The 25,727-nt window shown below is 36.7% G+C and overlaps 1 protein-coding gene across 2 annotated transcripts in view; it reads left to right on the top strand.

The window, feature by feature from the left end:
- Positions 1–801: 801 nt before the first annotated feature.
- Positions 802–25,727, top strand: part of INPP5A (inositol polyphosphate-5-phosphatase A) — a 242,864-nt gene continuing 217,938 nt past the window's right edge. Inside the window, exon 1 of one of the 2 annotated variants that reach the window (XM_072425211.1) lies at positions 802–1,334. In XM_072425211.1, the coding sequence (XP_072281312.1) occupies positions 1,260–1,334 (75 nt within the window). In that variant the 5' untranslated portion in view covers positions 802–1,259. The remainder of the gene's footprint in view (positions 1,335–25,727) is intronic. The other variant, XM_072425212.1, reaches the window with a different exon arrangement.

A 25,727-nucleotide genomic window follows, 5' to 3' on the forward strand; every position in this document is an offset into this window, starting at 1 on the left:
GCAACCCACCACTCTGGAGCGGTCCGGTTCTGCTAGGGGGGCGTAAGGAACTACCAGAGCTGCAGCCGCCGGAGCTCAGGAATCGCCTCCTTGCTGTTGCTCCCCTATTTACTGCGGCCAGCATTGATACTTCCACCGCCACGGAAAATTGGGAACGCTCCCTGAAGGGAAATCCCTCTCCTCCGCAATGCATATGGAGGAGAGGGATTTCACTTCAGGGGGGTGGTCCCTTGTTGTGGGCGGATCTATTAGGGCAGGACCCGGAGTCCGGCCTACTGTGCTCCCGCCCACCCTTGAAATGCCCGAGTGGCCATAAAAGTTTACCGACCCCTGATGTAAAGTGAAAATTCTGAGTATAGGTAAAAAATTGATCATAGTAAAAAAAGTTATAAAATAAAATCCAAGTAATAAATTCAAACGTTTATTCTATTATTGTACCCTTGTTCAGACATTTTAATTTTTTAATAACACTACTAAATTGATTATCTTTATATTTAAAATGATTTGTTATATTCAAATTTATGATTTGTGTTTTAAACTTATCATTCCTAAAAATTATAGCCCTAAAATATTAAACAAATTTTCAAGCAAAACAATGTACCGCTTTTAACATAAAAATACGAAGGCCAGGGAGGATAAAGGACTCTCTTAGAAAGCTTTTCCCAGTGAATAGAAGATTATTATTATTCTTATACTTCTTGTTATTAAACTTTTCTTTTCCAGCATAAACCTTTCTTGCAGAAGTACGTTCTCTTTAAGAAGGCGGAGCTTGCTTTGTGCTGTGACGTCAGGAGGTAGCCCCGCCCTCCCTTGCCCCCGTCCCCGGGTCAGTCCCCGCGGCTCTGCTAGAGGAGCTGTGCTGGGTGCAGAGGAAGCTCGGACCGGCCGCCTCACCATCCCGGAGCCCCTCCTCGCTCAGACCCCGAATTATCCTGCGGAGGCCACCGCCGTCCCGGCTCCTCCTCCCCGCCCTCCCCTTCTTCATTCTACCGGAGAAGAGAAACTTGCAGAGCTCGGGGATTCTCCAGCAGGCAGCGGGAAGTTTGGACATGGCTTCATGTGTTCCGGGGCTGTAGAAGCTTGCTGGCGGTGCCGGGGATGAGGATCCTGCTGGAGATCAGCCGCTGCTCGCAGCTTGTCAGCCGTCCCTGAGCGCTAGGACTAGCGCTTGTCCTGCCTGTGTGAGCGGATACATTGTAAGAGCCTCCATTCCTGATTCCTGTACATTGTATCCAGATACAGCTGATCCTGGACACAGCATGGCGGGGAAAGCAGCTGCTCCAGGCACCGGGATCCTGCTGGTCACAGCCAACGTGGGAACCCTGTTTGATGATGTGAGTACAGGACAACTCTTTAACTGCACTTAGTATGGATGCTGCCAGGGGGTAGGAAGCGGGCACACTTTGCATCCTGCCAGTCTGTATATTTATATTATAAATCATATAATATACACACTTCCTGTGCCTGGACTGATTGCTACATTTCTTTGTACTGTCTGCATTTAGATCAGTGTTTGTCAACCCTTGAAGAAAACTTTCAGGTCTTAGGCAACTCGTTCTATAATCACTATATCCTCGCTGTACATTATTGTAGGAAGTTTCCTAATAAAAAAAGATAATTTATCAGCAATATGTTCTTCTCTGGTCAGATACACCTGGCATCAATGATCATGGTGCTATCTTATAAATACAACGTATAATAAGATATATTAGTATAATAATACTTTGTATTTATAAGATAGCACCATGATCATTGATGCCAGCAGTATCTGACCTGAGAGGAACAAATTGCTGATTACCCCCAGCAACCTGTAAGATACACTGATATAGACGATGGTACCTGTGATGCACATAGCACATCCCACCTTGTGCTGCAATGAGAATTTCATACATTGTTCAGTGGGTTATTATGTGGCTTTATCTGTAATCAACCTACGTTTATTTATTCTGTATTAGAAAAATAGCTCGGCTATTATAGTGTATTTGTATAGTACCAACATATTATGCAGCGCTGTACATTAAATAGGGGTTGCAATTGATAGACATATCAGAACAATAACACAAGAGGAGAAGAGGACCCTGTTTAAAAGAGCTCACAATCCAAAAGAAGGGCCGCGTAGCACACAATTACTATTAATAAATTGTATTTATAAAGTGTCCGCATATAATGCAGCGCTGTATATTAATTAAGGGTTGCAAATGAAAGATAAAAGCAATGACACACAAGGAGACAATCCTGCCCAGAAGAGCTTACAATCTATGTTATTCTTCCTGATGCATCTCTATATAAAATAGCAATAATCTAAGAAGGTCAATGATTCAGGAGTCTAAAGCACCTGTAAATTTGTGTAGCACTGGTGAGGGTAGTTCAGTACTAAAGGGTCCCAGCCAGTGTTTCACAAGCAGGGTCCCTTCAGAGGTTGCTGGGGGTTCTTTGTAATTTGTGACAGTATAACTGACACCAAGGATGTTTTGGTATCTGTAAGAGTGAAATTCTTCAAACTGGTCAGAAATATAAGAAGCATTGTTCTTACTGACCACCACACTAATATACAATGTGGATATAATAAGTATTGCAGGGGTTCCCTGAAGATCTGAAACTTATTTCAAGGGTTCCCCCAACATAAAAAAGTCATGAAACATTGGTTCAACCAGACAAAAGTTACATATCGTTTTTGAACTTTTATGTCTGTGATCAAACTAAGGATCGGTTCTGAGACATGCAGAGAGTTTTCTCTGTACTTTCACTGTTACAAGTTGTCACGCATTAGGAGCCTTGAAAATGCCTTGTAGTGTTGAGAATTGCCTGTACAAATAAGGTGCATGTTCTGTAGCTTTCAGCAAGCGTCCTATATAAAAAACATCCCAGCTTAGTCTTTGTTCTGTCAGTACATCTTTTGTACACTTAAAACACACTAAGAAGTGGAGCCTGAACTGTACACTTTTTGCCTCCCACGTTGCGGAAGAAACATTTAGTGGTTGAACTGTGATGTTTCTTTGAATTTGAATCCTGTAGCGTGCGCACATAAATAAACAGGCAGTGACAGTTACTCGCTGAGCGTTCTGAAAGGGGGACACACAAGGTGCCTTGGGGAAGTTGTTTTGACAGCCTGCTAAAGGGTTAATGTCTATAGACACACCTTGTTTTTTTTTTTTTTTTTACTATCCCTAAACTTTCCTTTTCCACACAAAGTAGTAAGAAAACACATCTAATGAAGCTAGAAAAGGTTTAACATTTGGGTTTTGAGTTTTCACCCTGGCCAGAGATTGAGGAAATCACAGTATTTTTAAATCTAAATTTCAGTCTTTGATTTGCCACTTGTAGAACCCTCTCTTTGATTCTTGGTTTGTGTATTTTCCCCTTCCTAGGGGTTTTCATATGGTCAGTTTGTTAGCTGCCTTTAAATTAATTGTAGCAACGGTTTCCTGACAGTCCTGTCACAGGCATGACAAATCAATCATAGTTTCTGCTATTTGTGACGCTTGTCATTGTCATAAAAGTGAAGATGTGGTCAATATAGAAAATGACATCTATATTGCAGTTTGTTGGTAGAGTTAGCTGAGCAGTCTTTTTCTGATTCTCTTTGTAACGTAGATTGTTCAGCTGATCCTTTCACTAGGTCCAGTGTTTCTCATCCAGGGTTCCTAATGTCTCTCTTAGGTCAATTTAACTAATGCCAATGATCCTTTTCACTATCTGTAAGAGTGATATTCTACCCAATGCCAAGCAATGTGGATATAGTAATTATAGAAGAGGTTCCCTGAAGTTCTAAAAGTGTTTTCAAGTATTCTCTCATCTTAAAAAGTTTGTGAAACACTTGAGAATGTTCATTCTTCTACTTAGCCGTAGCTAAGCTTACCCTTTAGCAGACCAGGGTCCCCATCATAAGTGGCGGTTGGATGAATCAGCCAAACCATTCAACACCTATAGGAGTGATTCGCTTTTATATATTGTTCATCAAAATCCAGTTAAAAAACTAGTTGATCAAAATCTAGTTAAAAACTAGTCCATCTATTACTACCTTCTCTATGTCTAATAAGTAGGAGCCGTGATTGAGGGTTGACCTTATCGGGAGTCTTTATTAAACAGCAGAACGACGTGTCTGATTCTACAGCACTTAAAAGGCCAAAACTATTTCTTTTGTGCAACAGTGATATTGATATCCTCACCCAGTCAGCAAATAATTATGGTAAAAATGCTTGATCCAAATGTGTTTTTACTGCAAACGTGGATGCTCTTTGCTGTGTGGTCCTTTCAATAACCTCTCTGCAGGTTGACAATGTTGCTGTCCAGGGTTAAGTGCGTTGCACCTCAATAGATGCAGTAGAAGAGTGAGTGTAACCACCATAGACAAGAGGTCTGTTACAGGCCTCTTACATAGGTTAAAGTAAAAAGAAAATAAATGCAGCAATCCAACCTAGACGCTGGTTAGCTGCAAAATGTTTGGTATTGCCTTTAGATATACTTTAAGATCCATGCCACACTGGTGAATTTATAGCAGCTACATAATTGCTCTCCTCTTTTTTTTTTTTTTACTTGGTCAGTGACACATTCTGCTTATGATTGTGGCACTCCGGAGATTTGTAGCCAGGTACAGCAGTAGCTTAATATTTGGATACAAATTACCCAAGAAAAAAAGAACATCTTATGGCTACTACAAGATTTTTTTTTTTCCAAAGTGTTACTGTTCAATTTCACTATAAGGTACTGCTTAGTAAAAAGGTTAATATTGAAATGAAAGTGTCCATTTTTAAATTTATTTTTTTTAAGCAGTTGGTTGCCGCAGGGCAGACTGGCACCTCAGTTGACTCCATGGACTTGAAATTGGAACCACTTGTGAAAAAAAAAAAAAAAGCAAAAGCACTGCTAGGCTTCTCAACCGCTTGCAGCAGCCTACGTGAGCCCAGCAGTTACCGTCTGTTAATGCTTTTGGACACTGAATGGTTGCCAGTAGGTGTCTGAGAGCGGTAAATGGTGCATTTTGTACAGCTAGTCCGAAAATGCCGTAACTTTGTTGGACAGCTATTCAGTGCTTTAAATTGAAAAGGTAACTGGCAAAGAAATCATTTCCAGTGTTTTCAGGTAGGATCCGTAGTTTCAAGGAAGATAGTTATCTATAACTATTCAGCATATTCAAAAATAAATTAGAGAGTTTTATTTATAAAACAAGGAATCGGACATTCCCTCTTGGGAATCTTCCAAGTCCATATGTCCTCCAGGGAATGTTTAAGGGAATTTAAAAAATACAGGCCATACTGTTTTTTTTTCAACACTCCCATAGTTTATTATGCAAAAGAATATAAATATTTGATGTGTTTTTTCTATTATATGAGTTGTTTTTGATATAGCAATAGGCATTGATATTTGTAAATAGAATATTTGTTATTTACATTTAAAAAACATAAACACATTCAAAAGCTGAAACTGTGCTCAGATTATAACCATTAAATATTCTTAACAAACACTCTTCCATTCCTGACCTCCTTTAGGTGGTACTAACAGGAAGTTTTTTTTTCCCTTAAAGATCACAACCAAGATGTTGGCACATTTCAGTCTGTTTCTAGCAAATCTTTAAAGTTTTTTTTTCTTTTTTCCATGTAATCATTTCCTTTAGGTCCATTAATATGCTGCTTTTACGATCCTTGCAGACTTATAGGGGTTTCCATTGATGCCCTCCTTCTGGAAACTATTTACCTGATTGTTGGATTGACCCCCTGAATTATTCTGCCATTAATCAAGTCAAGAAAGTCAGACATGATTGTTCTAAATGAGTGACTCAAAGTATTGGAGCCATGTTTCTGACATAACAGGTTTCCTTTAAAAACCCTTTAAGAAGACTTGTATTTGTCTATGCGGGAGATTTTGTCAGTTTTCGGATTACATTTAGCTACTTGCTGTTCCTCCTTCTCTATCTAAGCCGATGTTGAGTTTATTCTGAAGTTTAGACATTTGTCATCCTCGCATGACTTTTATCTGTTCGCATATACTCTGTAATGTAACACATTGGGTTTCATTCTGTCTTAAGTTTTTGGCTTTGTATTTATCATAATGGTTAATTTATATACATCATCCAGAAATGCAAAATTTAGTGGCAGGATTAGTACAGGAAGTATACACCTTATCTTTAATATTACTCCCAAGCGAAACCTGCCCATATTAGGCCAAAACCTTTATTTAATAACATAATATACAAATTGTAAAACAAATATTACAATTGTGATCTGTATAGAAGCATTCGGCCCATCATCTGATTTCTTTGTAGTGCTGTGGAGCTTCAATAAAGTAATTATTCTTGTATTTATTACATATATAGTTAAATTTCTTATACTTGCTATACTTGGAAACAAACTATATCTATTTCATATATGATTTGCATCATGGTGTTATGAATTATAAATGGCACCTCATGTCTTCTTGCCACCTTGTCACCTTGACACACATGCATTTTAACTCACTACAATGCACAGCTGTGCACCATGTAGTGATGCAAACTTTAAAAGCTGGGTGTATTTTTTATGCTAAAAGTATGTTGCCAGGCCATTTAAAATGAATAGGTGAACACTGCACACCCTAAAACCTGCGTTACTCACCTGCCTCCATTCCCCCTCGGGACACCTCTATCTCCATAGATGATCTTCAGCCAGCTAGATTAGCCAGGCTGGGATTATGTAACTCCCACATGGGAGTTCTTTCATTCACACCACTTGCAGAGAAGGCCAAGAATGTTTGTTATCCTGGCAGCCATCATTTTGCTAGAAACGCAGAGCGATCAGGCAGGTAGGAGGTGATTCTGTCCCTTTTCTGCAATAATGACCTGCCTGATCGACCATTCTATAAAGTAGGAATTTAGTTCTGCTTTAATGCATGATATTTTGTATTACCACAGCACAGTCTGCTTAGAACATACATTCTGTTAACATGTATATTTAATACAAAGAATACAAATCGCTTTTTTATGTATATATTTAAAATAAAAAACTTTAAAAACGTTCCCCATTTCTTCTCCATTTCCCACTGTCCATCTGTCCGCTGAAGATCTTGTTTTTCTTGTTATGTTTCACATCTGGCAGTCTGATGAGGAATGCAGCCACTTCTTATCTCTTCTTTTGGGTGCCTTAGTTCAAACCTTCAGAAACAAGTGAAAGCCTCCCTATTTTTACCTAATGTACTGCTACAGGCAGACTGTGTATCTAGCTAGCTTAGAAGTTGTAGCCAAAGTCACACAAGTATAAATAGCTGCATGAAATATGTGCAATACATCTGCTGTAATTTTTTTTCCAAGTAAACATGTTTTAGTAAAGAACTGCTAGGTTTACACAGGTTCAGGGATTGGTATTAGGGAGTATTTGTAAATATGGTTATCCAGCAATATTCTTTAACCACTATGTGAATACATGGATGTCATGTTTAGAAAATTAACCTGTTTCTGTATTCATGGGTAATATTTCTACTGGTGAAACTATCCAAAGACAGAACTGTAACCTGACTAGCATCATATTTAAATTAGCTCAACACAACCACAATTACTAAACACTGGTTACTGCAGGAAAATTTGTTATAATCGTGTCAGAAAACAAAAGGTTTTATTTAAAGAGGAACTTTGCCAACACTTGAGTATGTCAGTATTGCTATTTCCCTGACCCACAGATGATAAGACACAAGGTTCCTTGTGCACTTCTCCAGAACACTCAGCAATCCCTTCATGTTAGTTGTCTATTATAAGCAATTTATTATTTAATTTTCACAAGAAGTGTTAAGAAAAAAAAATTCCTTTTTACCCCCTTCCCCTGACCTAAAATAACCTATCATTTTTTGCCCCAGAAGATACTTGGTTGCATTCTGTGGCTACCACCAGGTTTGGGCAGTCACTCACTATAGACTTAGGCCCGTCTATTATTATTAATTGATAAACAGTATAATTATTAATAAACAGTATTTGTATAGCACCAATATATTACACAGAATGAAATTGAATTGAGGGTGGGCTTATGACATGTATTTGTATTGGTTTCCTGGAATCGCTTGGTCTGGTCTTGCATTTCTCTCTGTCGTAAAACATCTGTTTGATATTATATTTGTATGATATTTTGGGGATAGGACTTCCTAGGTGCTGACATATTTGCTCTCCAAACCATTTTGGCACAAATTGAATGAAAACATAAGGCAATTATCACTAATGCGTTCTCTCATGGGAGATCGATATCTGTTTGTCAATGCATCATACTTTTTATTATGCATTCTTATCACATGTTTTGCAGTCTGCCTACTGCTTTGTTATGTATGATATGTTTATTTTCTCTGAGTTCATGTAACCTTAATGCTTCTTGACGGCAATATAACCCAGTTAATGCTTTGTAACTTCTGTGAGATGTTTTCTTCCTCTTTACATTACATTGCATTGTTTATGCTGAAGGCAGATTTATTTATGCATATGTAATCTTTAACCACTGAAATAAAATCTGTATAATTCTTTGAATGTTCAAAGAACCCACTTGAGAGTGGGTTACTAAATAAATTAATAGAATTATAAGAAAGGCTTTAGGTTCTCTATGAGTGGAGCATCTGAAGTTGCATTGAGTGGTGAACACTGTCAAAAACTAATAAATTATTTGATTTGGTGCAGTGGCCCTTGAACATTTTTTGGGTCATTAGCAATAAGTGAAGGCAGTTTCAGTGTAATATTTAGACTGGAATTCAGACTGTAAGTTAGCAATTTGTGTCCTAGTTCTGACTAAATGTTGTAGGAATTTCTGTGGAAGGGAGAGGTGATAAAGTGCAGCTGGACAGAGCTGAAGGGTCTGAAGTGGGTTTTTGGAATTCTGGTGTTAATACTGAAGATTTGTGTGAGAAAAAGAAAATGTCAATAAAAAGGCGTGAGTTTAAAAAAAAAAAAAAAGTGATGGTAAACCTGTCATGACAGCTTTTTTTTCTCAACATAAAGCCCATCCACCTACTTCATGTAATTACTGTTTTGAAACAAGTAAGCAAATCCGGGTCAGTAACTCACCACTTAGTAAAGCCACGGGATTAGTATTACAGCTAGACAACTGCAGACTTCTATTAATGGTCAAATACTGCACATGTGGAGTACAAGTAATGAATGAAAGAAATAGTTGTGAGTAGAGATGTGAAGGGGATCACTAGGGAAAGAAGAAAGAATTCCATTATTTTTTTTTAAATTAAAAATATGTATTTTAAACTACAGAATAAAATATTGAATCTCTAACCCGGTTTTGTTATTTTGAAATACCTTTCCAGTAGTCTAACCTTGGTGTTTTTGGGTTGTCAGTTATCAAGACATTTTTTGACCTTGAAAGGGACATTTATCACTCTTTAACATACAATGCTGAGTAAAATTGTTGGTGCTATATAAATCCTGTTTATTATTAATAATAATAATAATAATAATAATATTAATAATATTTATCTTATGGACAAGTTCGTCAGTTCATATGTTCTTTTTTGTTTATTACTTGAGCATTTAGACCAGTGTATCCCTTGAAATGATTTTCATTCTTTGAGTCTCTGGGTGCTGCCATATTTATATCACTGTCATAATTACACTGATTTGGACATTGGTTGTCTATCCCACACTTGACAGTTGTGGCAGTATCTTCACTAAAACATGCTTTCTTTACAAAAGACAGAATTAAAGATTGATGTCATTCAGTTTGGTTCAATTTTGATATCCTGTATCAGGCTTAACAGTTGCTGTGTTGCTGTAATGATTACACAATGACTACAAAACTCGTATTTGTTATTTGCACCTGCTGATCATGAAGAAAAGCATGTAGAATGGAGAAATGTATTTGCTTTCCTCCATGTGGGTGAAATGGCTGTGCTTCCATGACTGGTTTCGTTTGTCAAAGCTTGAACAAAAAATTGAAGACTTTCATATCACTTATGTTTTCTAGATGATTTTAAATGTAAAGGTACTAGTATTAACATATTTGTTATTTATTCAGCTTATTATTCTGTCTGTCTTTTATGTGACTTGTAATTCTGTCCCCTTGATATTTAGTATGTTCCTCTCTTTATTTCCAGCCTTTAGATTCTCTAATTAGGCTCTCCTGCCTGGTGACAGTGACAAATGCGACCTGAAATCTCTGACTTGTACAGTGATGGGAGTTCTGAGTCCACTACTCGGGAGACTGGAAGTCATATTGTACAGTGGATTTTCAGACTATTCTTTATTAAAATTCAGCACTTGTTTTGTTGGACCAATTTTTTTTTAGTTCATATTTTTTTGTTTGGCAAGATTACTTAATAAACTGTTTGCCAAACCAAAAGGCTAAATAAAGGACTGTGCAATGTGGTAAATGTGTAATTCAAAGCCTGCAGCAATAGGTAAAAGAAGGTGGAATTATTCATTGACCAGTTATATCCAAATGTTTTATTCGTGATGGAATATCCTTACCTGTAAACTGTCAGCCTCAGCTTGAGAAAAAGTGACCTTTGCAGCAGTATAACAAAGCATCACTGATACTGAGCAATATAGATTTGCAATTGTCTGCTCTACTAGTAGTATTTATATCAAATAGGTATTTTCGAAGAATTGGCAGGAAATATTGGAACCCCTGTTTTCCTTCCTTCACAGATAAACATGTTCCGTTCATTGGAAAGATATATAATTTTGTCTTTCCAAAGTCAATTCTGATTATTACAGATAACGTGCCAAAGTTTAATGGAGCCTTTACTTGCTGTTAACTACTTCTATATGTGTTATGGTGATTTTTGAATATGGTGGTATAAATAAATATATATTTTAACATTTTGCATAAATACTTTACATTAGAAAAGTTTTTTTTCATACTGGTTTGGCTATTTACAAGAAACCTTGGCAGCAAAGCCTAAAACTTAGTTTTCCCTTATTTAAAGGCGGGAGACGCAGACAATAACTTATTCTAGATGTTTGCTTTAGAGGATCTGATCATTTAAACATTTAGCAGTCTTCCCAGCTTCCGAATCTGAGACAAAATTTAGTTATATTTATAAATTCAAACTGCTCTGTCAGTACAATGTGTAACTTTTGTCTTTCTTTAAGTGAAGCAGTTAAGAGAAAAATCATGCTGTGTAAAAATAAACACAAGTGACTTGAGTGTCACGTATGTAACTTTCTATGTGGACTTTCCTGTTCTTCACAGCAGTAACAGAATTAGACCACAACAGGTTCACTTCCAACCCCAACTTAATAAAGATCTGTATTTAACTTGCTTGTGGCCTGTGTCTTTAAATGTTGTTTTTTTTTTTTTTTGTATGTCTTCTTCCTCTCCTTACATTGTGGCTATTTTCACTAATTACGTTTATTGCAAACATTGCACAAAGTAATGTGTATATGGCTTGCTTTCACGTTTAATTGAATATGGAGATCTAATTTATGGAAATTTTTGAAAAATACTTTTAAAAAGCTTTAAAACAAAAGGGTAATGATAGTAAGGGAGACCCTACTTTTTTATCGGGTAATTTTAGAAAACGTTTGTAAGGCTTACTTAAAGGATAACCTTGAAGCAAAACATAGTTCTTCCTTCCCCCTGACAAAAAGCAGCCCTTTCGCTTCCACACATTCCCAGTTACCTTAGAATCTTATCATCTCTCATCAATCAGCTCATCTGAAAAATAACGACACAACTGCAGAGTTTGCAAAATGTGTGGTCTCTATAAAAATGCAATGTAGTAGTAATAATATTCAGACAATACCTTGTGTATCAAAATGACTACACTATTCTTGCCCCACTGCCTCAAATAAATGGTTAACAATACCATTGGATATTTCCCCATATCCAATGGTACTCATGTTACCAGATCTTATGCAATGTTTGTTGAGTTTTAAGGGGAAAAACTTATTCTGAAACTCCTCTTGCCAAACCTCCCCATCATGAATCGTAAATTCTACTCGCAGACCTCAGGTTTAGAGGTGACCCGCTTCCTGCTGCTGTAGGCCTCATCCGTGCCTTTTGGTAATACATAACTCATCTTGTACCTGGCGCCTCTGTTCTAATGCAAAGACATGACTTGGGGCAGTAAAGATGAATTAGAGCCATCTATGGTTCAGAATCATCTCTAAATATTCCAGTGACATTTAATATTTTGTGCAAAGTTTAATAATACATATTGCCAAGCTGCACTTAACTTGATGTTTCATTTATGATATTTTTTTCACTTTTTTTCAGTTTTAGCATGGCGATTCTCTACTGCTAATCAGCTTGTGTTGTTTTTTCTGCGCAGGGTGCTAGAGTAAAGAAGGTGTTTGTTATCCTCTTAAATTTAGTAGTGCTGTAACAGATGAAACAAAGTTTGTTAAAACTAGGATATTGTTTAAACCTTCTAACATAAGAAAAATGACTGCATCAAAGCTATTATTCTTTCACTAGTCAAAAAAGGACTTTACTTTCAATGTAGTAATAATGCATTTTAATGTTTTATAAAACATTCACTTTTGAACAAGATGGGAGGAAAAAAGAAAGTGATGTATACAGAATAAAAGGTACAGTTTACAGATTTTTAAATTGAACAGATTTCATTCCCTCCTTTTCATAAATTTGCCTTTAATCTCAAATCTCCTTTACATGTACTACTCTTGTGCTCAACACGAAATTGCAAAACGAGATGTTATGATTTCCAAAGATAACTAGGTGGCTATATTATGATCATTTTATTTTCAAATATGAACATGTATTTTTCTATACATGTGGACTGTGCACAGGGCTTGCCACTTATTACTTATGAAATACTTAAAGTTGGTGATCTCCCATAATGCATTTTAGTGCATTTAATATTATGGAACAGGATTAGGCTGTTTGATGTTTTTTTAGGATCTCAAAGTAAACCTCTATAAAGGATTCTACGGAATGCTAAACTTCTTTTTAGAACCGAGTTCTCCATAAAGACCTAAGTAGACTTTTCAGAGTACCAAATTTCAGATTTTCAGAGATAAGGATATGAGAAACTTTACCTAGGAGGAACCATTAAAGTAATTTTCAGGTCCAAGGAAACCCCTGCAAAATATTTAAATCTCTCTTGTGTTGGTGCTGCTGACAGCCAAAGTTTGTTCACATTGCTAGGAACTATTGGAAAAGTGGCCTGCTAAAGGAGAGCACCTGTCACTCTCCTGTTTGGAGAGAATATTGCTTTGGACGACTATTGATGGTGAACAGTGAACGAGTCTGCTAAAACAGATGTTGAGTTGACAATTTAGTTCCTGCTCTTCTAGTAGATGCCAGTAGTTTTTCCTCTTCTATCTCACTCACCCATGTTCTGTGTCTTTCTCCCCTCCGTGCTGATTTTTTTTTTTTCTTTTTTTTTTTGCCTGTAGCACGTTTCTCAGCCTTACATCAAGGCCCAGGAGAGGAGTGTTTTATTTTTCCCACAATATGAACATAGAATGATAAACCAAAACAAAATCACATTCCTTCTGCCAGGCTGATGTTGGTCTGCAAGAGGTTATTATGATGCAGCTCTAGGGATGTGGGGTAAAGCATCAGTGTGGAAAGAGCAATGGCAGTTCTAAGCAAGCAGATGACGCCTGAATCTGGCAGATTTGCACAGATGAATAAGGAACTTGTTACCGTTTTACTTAATTTCCCAATATTTTTTTATCTTGCATGTTTACAATTACCTAATGTCAACATTTCTCTGATTAGCCTTTTATGTACACTGCCTGGTAAATAGACTCTTTCACTTGTGTTGTACTGTATTTAAAAGAAGAAGGCAGTGTTTGTTTTCTCTCTGGTGTAAACATAAATTGCGGTTCTATTTTTTTGTTGTTTGCATTAGTACAACCTTGATGTATTTTTATGCACTCCCTTCCTAATCTTTAGTACTAGATTAAACTCTACCCCTGCTTACTAGTGGGCACTACAGTGTGTATGTGTGCAAACGTGCATTAAAGTAAATTAAACTTTTTAGGAAAAATCAAATTAAAAATTAGTTTCCTTGGTTGTCTGGCTGATGAGTGATCGATTTACTGCTTTGAGACCCTAGCATTACATAACTTCCTGATGTAGGGTATTTCATTTAAAGAGGAACTAAACTCAAAAGTCCCCCAAAACAAAAAAAAATGTACTTGCCTTTAATCCCGCAGCGCAGCGCAGCGCAGCGCAGCAGTGTTCCATTGGAATTCCAAACTCATCAGACCAAGTAATGTATTTTCAATTTCCTTTGTCCAGTTTTGGCAAGCCTATGTGAATTAGCATCAGGTGCCAGTTGTTGGGTCAGTTGGAAGAATGCCACCTATATTGATCGCTAGCAACAAGAATGCCTTCTTTATAAACTGATGGCACAAATTACTCATTGCTCAAGGAACCCCTGATAAGCTTTGCAAGAACCCTAGGGTTCTGTGGAATTTTTGTTGAGAAACGCTATCTTAGACTCTATAAGCCCTAGCGTGTTGTTAAAAATTAACATTCACAACAGTACAATTAGAAAAAGACTTAACAAGTATGGATTGTTTGGATGGATTGTCAGGAGAAAGTCTCTATTCTTTAAAAAGAACATGGCAGCATGGCTTTCATCCAAACAAACCGCTATACTTCAAGAACGATAAGACCAAAGTGTTTATGCTTGGCCAGAATGCATAGCTCCACGTTTTTAAAAAGCATATGGGCACAAACACCTCATACAAACTGTTGTGTTATGGTTGGGAGGTGATAATTTGTGCTGGTTTTTCAGCCATAGAACCTGGACACCTTGCAGTCACTAAATCTACCGTAAGCTCCTCTGTAGACATAAATGTCAAATGTGGGGCCATCTGTGGGACAGCTGAAGATTGACTAAAATTAGGTCATGCAACAGGACAATGAACCTAAGCACACCAACAAATCTACTAGAGAACATCTAAGAAAGAAATTAATCAATGGCAGAGTCAAAGTCCAGACCTCAACCCAATCAAAGTGCTGTGGTGGAATGTTCTTTTTGTCATGACTGTAGATGTGTATTTATTTTCCTGCAAGCTCAGGTTTGGGGCATTTATTTGAAATGAATGTATGTTACCAACATATAACATAAATAATTGCTGTTAGTATTTTGAATTATTTATGTACAGTATTTTACAGACCTGTTTATTGAGATTATGCCATACTAACTTTCTTAATGGAAACCCCTCTCCCTTGTCTCTGTATTTATCTATTTTTACTCGTCAGCTGGACGTCTTGACAGCAGCCCTTTCATCACTGGCTTTCTTTTCACACTTCTGTGAGTTTGCCTAGTTGTTTTCTAAATATACATACTGAATGTAGGTCAACAAGAGTCCACAGTTGACAGACTTGGTGGCAATAGTTACTCGAGATACGTACGTTGGGCGCAGCACAGGTCCGTAAAAGCTCTGCCAGCTTGTGTAGCAAAGATTGTGCTGACTGTTTCATATGTCTCAAATGTAAATTTGAACAGACAAAGCACTCAAGGTCTTTTTGTTTATTTATGCTATTCACATTTCCCTAAAATTTTCCCTAAAAAGGATGAGTTCATTTATAAATCAAAATTTAAAGTTATATGCTTAATGTCAATGGGTTTGTCTTTCATGTCCTATTTAGATGTATAGCTGTGTATAAAATGGCCTATAACAAATATCGGTTGTATAATGTTCTACTCTTGATAAAAGGGGCAAGCCTATTAGCATCTGGATACTTCACATATTTTATTTTTACTCCGATTTGAGAAATAAAACTAATTCTGCATAGCATAAATTAGTGCTGCCACTGGGCGGACTGACCACAACATCCACCCTACAATTAAGTCCTTGGGACCTGGCTTTTCCAATTCATCTTACAGGAAACCACCAACAACATGCAATAAAATGCAGAGGGGCATTTAAATGAATGCACTCCTTTAAATTCCATTTTGCTCTGGTATGTTTTGAGCATGTTCTAACTAAAGCAACTGCTTCCTTTAAATCCCTACTTGCCATTAGTACAAGCTCTTCTTTTCTACAGTCTTCCACTGCTATGTTCAGATTTTCCAAAACATTTTCTGTATAATTGGATCACCTTCAAGCAGCATACCTGTTGAGTCCTTTAGAGTGCCCAATAAAAAAAATTGGGCTGATCACTTTTTTACATATATTTGGAAGGTGAGCGTAAAGAAATGAAGGCAGGTGCACCTCCAGGGTGAATAACAGTAAAATAAACAGAAAACTTACTAGAATACTTTTTTTATTACATATAAAGTGTTTCAAAGTGCATTAGTGTTGGTAGTAGCTATTATGCATGTTTAGGTAATTGCTTCTTTAGAGTAAGAGCTGCACAGAAAAGAATTTTGTTGCTTACATCAGTTTGGCTCTCCCATAAGGCATTTTGCTGTGTTTACTTAGCTATTAGAAGCTTTTCTCCTGCTTTCTGTATATCAGGGAATCGGCAGGAAGTGGAGTACAGCAAAATTGGGGTTTTCCCAGATCCTGAGAACAGACAGTTCAGATACTTTTTGAAAAAATGGTTCTGTTCTTAAATGTATTAATGGTGTGACTAATTACTAAGTAATAAGTAAATAAGTACTGGTGGTTTTGTTACTTCAGGCTCCCGAGAAAACAAATTAGCTTGATGATGTTTTCTTTTTTTATCAATGATATGCTGTATGAGATTATGTCCTACCTACATATTGGATTTTCGTGCAGGAATGTTTTGTAGCACACAGATTCACCTACCAGAGACAACAATACACTGTAAATCAGTACTGGACCCTCCTTTACCCACTTTTCATTCACAAATGTGCTTTTGCTTGCTGTCTGCTGTTTGTCATTGTGTTGGTTTTGTTGTAGTCAATGACTGGAATAGGATGGAATGAGATAAATTTGAGATAAAGTGTTTTTCTTCTTCACATTGCAGTCCTTCTTTCATTCTCACAAATGATGCTATAAATAACTTTTTTTATGTGGAATTTGTTTACAGAGTGATTTGCAGTTATGCAAAAAGGTCAACTTTTTCCTTAATATCTATAGGAAGTATTCCCAGAACTGTAAACACAGGTTTGCTAAAGAGTCCAATCGGACAAACTTACATTTTTCCTATTCTAGGAAAGTAGCAGGTTTGCTGTATTGTAAGCAAAATAAGCAGCTTGTGCTTACCTCCACAGTCTATTAAATTGCCCTATTTTTGTGCTAGTTCTACCTTCTAGAAGTTAAAATTTGCACATGGCTCCATTCCACTTTCATGTGATAGCACCTGAACTGATTGGCCACTTTGGCTCCCAATATAGAGGGACAGTCATCTGTTCTCCTTCATCCATATGTTCCTGGTGTGTATCTGAGTTGGCACTAGGTGACTATAGGCAACCTGCGCTGTATAAAATAAATGAGCCTGACCTATAAAATTAATGAGCCTGACATGTTATGGGCAAAGCGCAGGGGTACAATAATTGCTCTTATCAAATTTAACATTTTTAAAAACTTTTTATGTTTTAAATATTTAAAAGAAACATGACAAAGAAAACGTCCATACTTTCTAATGTCAAAGATATAAGGCCAATACAGTATGGGATATTCAAACTCTTTTACTACATTACTGGAACTCTCCCCCCCCCCCCCCCCCATATTTAAAATTGTTGTTTTTTTGCTGTTGAAATGGAATCAATTTAAATAGTAAGTTCATAGAAATTGTAAATTCTTTAAATACACACTTTTTTTCTTACCAGATTAAAAATTTATGTGCAGCTAATTTTTAAAATTCTTGTGCAGCTTTCACACAGATTATTCCATATCACATGAGCAAAGTTATTTCTCAAGTATGAAGACATATTTTACAGTATTTATTAGTATGTGCTTTGTCAGTTGTGTAATGTATATAAATGGGTTTCACAGTCGTAGGTACAGGTGAAAACCCATTTGTAACTTGTGTCCCAACACTTAAGGTCTACTAGACAATAAGAAATGTATTTTCTTTAACTTGCAACATTTTTAAAGAATTATAATATCGCTGTTGGACAATATTTTCTGTGCTAACCTCTGGCCTGCTGCTCAATGTCTTCAGTCTCCATGAAGCTATTATAAAAAATGCTGACAGTAACAATTGCTGTTCTTAGGTTTTCAATTATTTAATTATTTTGTGTAGCAAATCTATTCTATAATAGTATATATCCTAGGGGTTTAAAATGTTAAGCTTGTCAGAGCACTTTCACGCCACTTGATAACTGAGAAAGGGCAATCTTTTTACATGGCCAACTGTAAGTAATGTGATGGGTTCTTCTCCTGCAGCCACTTATGTACTGTTGAATTTTCTTTATTTGTTTTGGGGTTGTCTCTTTTACTTTATTCAGAAGATGCCATATGACACCCCCCCGCCTCTATTTACTGAAAATGCATTGTAAAGTTTAAAATAGTGTCCAAAAATAACTGCATGCAGCTGTTACTCTGTCTAAGACTAAAGAGTTCAAGTTGATGACATTATTGCAGTGATGAGATCTAGGCAGATATTAATGACTCAAATGAATGTTACTTTGTAATAATAACATCATTAAATATATGTTTTAAGTGCATAAGGACCTGAATTTGACCTTGTATCAGTCAATAGCCAAACAAAAATTAAATTGAGAGAGGAAAACAGTAAAAAGAAACATTCAGTTCATGTGCTCCTACCAAGAAGCTGATAGGAAGAGAAAAAATAAAGAATGAGATTCAGAATAAGCTCATCATCATGCTGTTTTTCCTTTTGCTGCTCAGTCTCGGGCAATGGGTGGATCCAGGATGACCTGGGTTGAAAGGAAATGGATTGAATATTACTGGCGATATCTATTGGTGGAAAAGACGTACCAGGGAGAAGTCTTTGGACCGACAGTGACTGATGCATTAAAAGCTGGTTTTACATTTTACATTTGCAGTGGATTAATCTTTTTTCTTTCTTTTTTTCCTTTATCTGGTCATTTTGACCTATAGTTCTGATTTACTTGCAAACTTGCGGACTTTAGCAGACTGATGATGGGTATTTGAAAAGATATGGCTATATGAAAAATTTGAGTTTGGCAAGCAAACTTTTGACCACACACAAAAGCACAAAAGTGCAGTTGCAGGATCTACTTTGTGTCTACACATTTGGCTAGTTTAAGGCTCCATCCAGTTCCCTAACCATCTATAACTTATTGGCTGTTGGGGCGCAGACATGCTGCTGTACCTTCCACTCCCCAGTGCAGAACTTGGCAACCAAGTATCCAATTTATTGGTTTGAGCATTGTTAAATGGAAAGTACAATGGAGTGCCAAGCTTGTAGCAAGCTCCAAGAAGCTAAATATTTGGATTTCTTGATTTATGAGGCTCTATTGGTGTAGCATAATGGTCATATCCACAAGCATCATATGGTTTCTGCCTTTGACAGATGTCATGTCATTTTATGTCTGTGTGTAGCAATAGGTGGTCTTTAGGACCCAATGTTTCTGTAGATCAAGCCATAACTAAAGATGTATAATACCAGTTTAGTTTTGTGCCAAAATGCCTAATGTGGGCCATTGGAGAAAAGGTGCAGCAAGTGTACATATATATATATATATATATATATATTCATTGGCTATCTTTTAGAGCTCTCAGAGTAGCTATTAAATAATGAAATATTTTCCTAATGCAGACTACTGGTGTTTACTAATTTTGTTATTGACATATTTCAACAACTACTTGTGTTTTAACAGCTTTAAAAAATGGATCATATTATAACTGCACAGATATTTTCTTACAAAGATTGTAAATACACGCATTTGTTTTAAAAAAATGGATGCAATGCAGGTACCTGGGATTGAGTTCATATCAATCTCCTTGCAGTAATTATAGAGCTGGAGAAGAGCAAAGGTGCAGCAAAAGGTGAGCACATCTAGTGGCAGAATAGAAGTACTACCAGGGATATCTCTGACTAAAGTGACCTTTCTGCCATAAGTAACTACTGCTATCTCTAAAGAAAAGGAGATTTTTACCTGTTTAGTATAGTGGTTGAGGGTTCTTCAGTATATAACACTTCAGGAATGTCATATTCCTGGTCCCTGTTTCACCTTAGAATCAAATTAAGGCCCCTGTGCTATGCCTTCAAATCCCTCCACAGTTCTTGTCCCATTTACCTTCCTGACCTGGTAAAAAATACTCCCCTAGCTGCTCTCTCCGCTCCTCCAATGACCTGCTAATGACTTCCTCACTCATAGCCTCATCACACGCACGGCTCCAAGATTTTTCTAGAGCTCCCCGACTCTCTGGAATGGTCTTCCTCATCCTATTCAGCTTGCTCCTATTTTCTGCTCATTTAAAAGAACGCTCAAAACCCATTTTTTCAATCTTGCCTACCCATCTTCTTCTGTCTCTTAAAAACGTCACTACTCACCCACCATTCGTATCTCCCCTCCTATTGTGTGATACCTCCCCCATCTCCTTGGTTTTGGGGTTTTTTGGGCAGGATCCTCTCGTCTTCCTGTTTCTCTGTCTGTCATTGGCAACCCCTATTTAATGTACAGCTCCTCTGTGTAATGTGTTTGCGCTATATAAATCCTGTTTAATATAATAATAATAATAGAAAACATACTTGACAAAAATTATACATACTTACCATGTGTAGCAATAGCAGGACTAGGACCTGTCATTGCTGCATTTTTGGAAGGTTCCATCTTCCCTGCTTGCTCCATCGTGGACCTTGAAAGGATGAAGATCCTCTTTGGATGTCTGTTGATGGTGTAACTGATGGTGTGTAAAGGAAATAAAAGGCTTTTTAACTGTAGTACTGTTTGCTTTAAGTTTTTTTTTAATCTCTAGGCTCCCTTGCACTTGTCTCTCACAGCCAGTCAAAACAGAAAAATGTTAACAGATCCCAATAGCTGTAGTTTAACATTACACACCGAACTAAATAGCTTTCAGAAGTAAATAACTCATCCATAATTGATCTGAAGTTGCTGTCAGACAAACTAAGCCTCCAGGCTAGAAGCACTTTGTCGTGAATTACATTTGTTTTATTTTTGTGTTAAGGTATTTACATACATAACATAATTGAGCAAAAACCTATTTGGCTTTCCTTTTAATGGAAGATGATTGCAGCTATGGTCCAGAATGATCTGGTATGACCATTCTAAATGGGTAACTTTTAACCAGTTTATGTTTTACAGCATAGAAACAGGAACTTGTTTGGAGCAAATACATCCAACTAAGTGCATAATTACAAGCTTCTGTGTTTCTCATTTAATCTTAAACCAATTAAAGGCTATTAAATTGAGCTATAGAGGGCAAAGGTTATACTCTGGGAGTTAAAGCTCTTTTAGCTCCCTTACAAAGTAGAATTTACTTTTGGATCCATACATTAATCAGTACATTTTACATTGATTACAATATGGACCTGTTTACTAAATGTTTTTGTTTTATGTTACAGTAGTTCTTTTATAGAATCATTTTTTATGATTTTTATCTAGAATATCCAACTATATAGTAATGGACATGGGTCATAAATTGGTGTCCATTCAACAGAAAACTCACAAATGCAGTACAGCAGAACCAAATCTGTTTTTTTAATCTATTATATCTTTTTTACAGTGAACTTGAATTTTTCCCATGCATAGTAAAGCAAGAGGTTCATGATTGTTCATAGCTGTACATCTGGTTAGAAAGCGTATGTGACCGCACTGGTGCTTTCTGATTTGCCATATAAATCCATGCATATCCAGTTCTATTACATGTGGGCAGAAATAAACCAGTGTTGGTGTTATGTCGTGATTTGATGGTTTCCACAGGGCTTCCTTTCTTCCAATCAGATAGCTATATGTGGTGATAAATTTGGTAAATGTGGTGATGGAACAATGGGAAGGCATGTATGTAAAGACTGAACAAAGTAATTTATCTGTATTTCACATTTGTGAAGCTAGTGGGTGGTCAATCCAAATTGTTAAACTGTGCAACTGTTATAATTTGTTCAAAGATATCTTTAGAATGCTTTGAAGGATTGCTTCCAAGCCTCACTGTCTGCATGATTAAAGAATTTTATGACCTTGTTAACAGGCAACAGGGCAACAAAGCTAATCTATGTAAATGTTCTGTTCCAACAGAAGCTTTAACATAACCTTAAACATTAAAAATCTTTATAACATGTGGGAATTCTTGCAGTAACTTCCAGGTCCCCAGGGAACCCCTGCTATAATTACTATATCCATAGCTCACAGTACATTAGTATGGTGGTTCCTGAGAAGAATGCCTCTTACATTTCCAGCCAGTGGAAAGAAGGTCACCCTTACAAATAGCCAAAAACATTATTGGTGGCACAATTGGCCATTGCTCAATGACCCGCTAGCAACCCCTGGAGGGAACCCTAGGTTTCCCTGTTGAGAAACATTGCAATAAAAGCCAATTGGAAAACTCATTCAGAATATCTCTTCACTGCTTTTTCACTGTAATATTTTTATAATTACGGGTGCTCTTTAAACATAATTGTAATACACTTGTTAGGGGTTACCTTCTGCAAGTTTTAAACTTTATTTTTCCTATTAATAATTTTTGTTTTACAAAAGGAACATTATTTCCCACAGGGCTTTACACAGTAAATAGAGCATACTGTCCATTGTAGCAGTTACATAACGGTAACATTTCCACAATTTGAATGGCTATTACCCAAAGGAGAAGTAATTGAAGTAAAATATGTGGGAGTAAATTATATAACTAAATTGCATGCCTGTGGTTGTGTGTGTGTGGTTTATGTTTTTGTTCTTTAATACTGCAAAATAACATATATTCCTAGTCCCAAGTAGCTTGTTGCTCAAGCGCCACCTGAGGCTCTCATTCTAATTTCGCTCCTTGCAACTTGGCTCTATTTCAGTTCTATTGAATACAGCAAGATTTCTCATAAAGCAGCTTTCCCTTCAGTTTAAATGCTGTGTAGAGGTGGGCTCCTTTTGTGTTTAGTGTGACCGCTTCCTTCTATGACTCTGTTCACAATTTACAGCACAATTAAAAATGCAATAACACAAAAATAATTATTTGTGATTGTATATACTTTCCAGTTTCAGTGGTAAAGTTTTCTTTTTTTGTAGTAATGGGATCAGGAATCCGCCTGCTACTGATGTTGGACCATCCATCCTGCTTCTCACACAAGTCAGATTTGAAAAAAAACATGACTGCATTTGGAGAGAACCATTTACATTCACATCTGGCCTTTTTTTATGTAGAAACTGATGAAGTAATTGAAGAGGAAGTTTGCAAATCAAAGGAAGTGGCCCTCCCATTGAATTTATTCATCCTATGGAGTTTATTCTCTGGGGAAAACTCAAATTAAGGTGAATTAATGAACTGTCTGACCTTATAGATGGTTTGGTTACTGGTTCGTTTCAAGCTTACTAAATGCTTTTACTTTATTACCGTTTGAGAAACTTAAAATCTGGTTGCTGGTTTCAACCTAAAATTGCTTTATTGCTTGTGTAACAAACTCGCTGGTTTATATTGTGGCTTCTTTACTGAGAAAGATGGGGAATCTCACAAGACTTAGATGAAAACCATTCTATTTACTGTTTTTTGGGTACTTTTGAGAATTTATTCTTTTATTTCCTGTCTGAGAGGTGCAACAGAATGTTGGAAGAAACTCTTACAGCTCAATTTTCACACACACAAAAAAAATCACTTGCCTTTACCTGTGAATAGCCCTCGATTCATCTACCTTCCCAGCTTCCCTATTCAATCCAGCACCGCCATCTTCTTTCTTTTGGGTTTTTTATGTCACCAAAACATGTCCACTGTGCCAGGAGTGACATTGAGTAACGTGTCTTCCTCCAAATGTAAATAAAAGTTCTGATCTCACTACACATGCATGAGATCAAATATTTTTTTCCCCTATGTTTTTTACATTCCAGGAAAGTCCTTGGATGACACATGCTCAATCTCAAGAATGTGCAGAAAGGACACCCCACCCTGGGATATGTGCAAGTATTAATAATTACAATATTAATAAACAGTATTTAGGTATCTCAGGAGGCCCTGGGTTTCCACTTCAGTCTTTACCACCGTGGCGGTAAAACATTTGTACACACACATGTACCAACATGTTCGATCAGATACCAAAAACTCTTACTGCTGATTTCTCTTCAAATTATTTTCAGATATGATTGTTATCAGATCAGAAGTCAATAACGGCCCATGTGTGCTTAGCTACTAGTAAAATGTGGTTACAGAGGTAGGGAGGTTTTAGGACTGGGCATCATAGCAGGTAAGAGCACAGGGTGGACTCATCCTGATGGAATATTGCAGTCTTGTTTTCTAAAGTTAGAGGTGGTTACTGAAAATAGAAGCTGCAAATATTACTGCATAATGGATAGCTCTAGCTATATAGTGTGGAAAGGCTGTGATACAGTCAGCTGATTAGGAATTTTCATATAAAACAATCCTTATCGCCATTCTCCTGTAATTGTGTATTTAGCTGTGTGAGTAAAATTTAACTTTGTGAAGTACAAAAAAATAACAGACTCTTTTTAGCAGGAAATCATAACTAATGTCATAACCCGTACTGCTATCAGTCTGGACATTACCTCTTATGCATGCTGAACTTTAGTATTTTGTTTTGAGGATAAAACTGTGTTTTAACAATGAAATCAGAATTTCATGGTTTTATTAACTTGCAATGCATCACACATATAATGAATTTAATATTTGTTATCCCAACTAGCAAAGCAAATATTTGGTAGTAAAACTGCCTTGGCTGCAGTGTTTTTTTTGTCTGTATACATTTCTAATGCTGTGCCAAAGGTGTTTTCATCATATTGGCCCAGAAAAGTGTTCAGACTACATGCCACAATAAATTGTAGATTTTCCCTGTTTCCCTTAAATTCTTGCCAAAAACATCTACCTTGCTGTGTAGTATGCATTTTTTTTAGAATTATATGATACATATTTATTATGGCATAGCTTAACAATTTCTGGGCAGTGAACCTCAGTTAATACCTACATTCAGTAGGGAATTCAGCGGGTTTGCTTGTAGAATTTTTTATATTGGGACAGTTTTACTGAAAATAAAAAATTGCAACATATGCCATGTTTACAATATTTTGACTTCTAACCCCTGTATCTATATACATTATTTCCTGATTCTTGCCACTGCACAGTCCTAGTTGAAATATACACTAAGGAGTTTATTATCTCTTACTGTTAGCCCCAAAATGGTTGAGGTTCGGATACTAAAGAGGTTAAGATTGTTCTAATAGATTTTTGAATAATGTACATACAACACCTAATAATATGCAAGCAAAAAAAAATGAATGAGAATAGTTGGGGTTAGATTTCTCACAAGGTCACCTACGGCTTAGCATAGGTTTTGTTTAGCCCACAACCAATATGGCTCCCACCAATGACGTTCCACTATCATGGCCACCCTCCCATTTTTGCCCCTCAAGTACACACTAGTATAAATTCAGCACCGAGAATGTTTATCCACAACCTTGATGGCAACACCTAGACATGACTAATAACTCACAACAGCACTTACTATGACATGAGATGGACTGGTGGTTGATCTTGTACATGAAATGGACATACAGCAGTGAATGGAGTTTTCCTTATTAAGTAACAGAATTGTGGCCTGCAATGGCCAGATAAAAAATTTACTCTTCCTGCAAACACCAGAGATATATGTTGAATATGTAGTTTGTTTGTTTTTTTTGTATGTCTGGAATTTACCTTTTAATTCCTATCAATATTTCTCAGCAGGCAAAATGTCTGCAAAAGGGGGTTAATTGTCAAATAAGCTTTTGAATATATAGGATTCACATCCCCCCACCCCAAACAATCTGTTCCCAGGCTGTGCTGCTTCAATCTTTAA

The sequence above is a fragment of the Pyxicephalus adspersus genome, chromosome 10 (assembly GCF_032062135.1).
Source record: "Pyxicephalus adspersus chromosome 10, UCB_Pads_2.0, whole genome shotgun sequence".
Taxonomy (NCBI): Eukaryota; Metazoa; Chordata; class Amphibia; order Anura; family Pyxicephalidae; genus Pyxicephalus; species Pyxicephalus adspersus.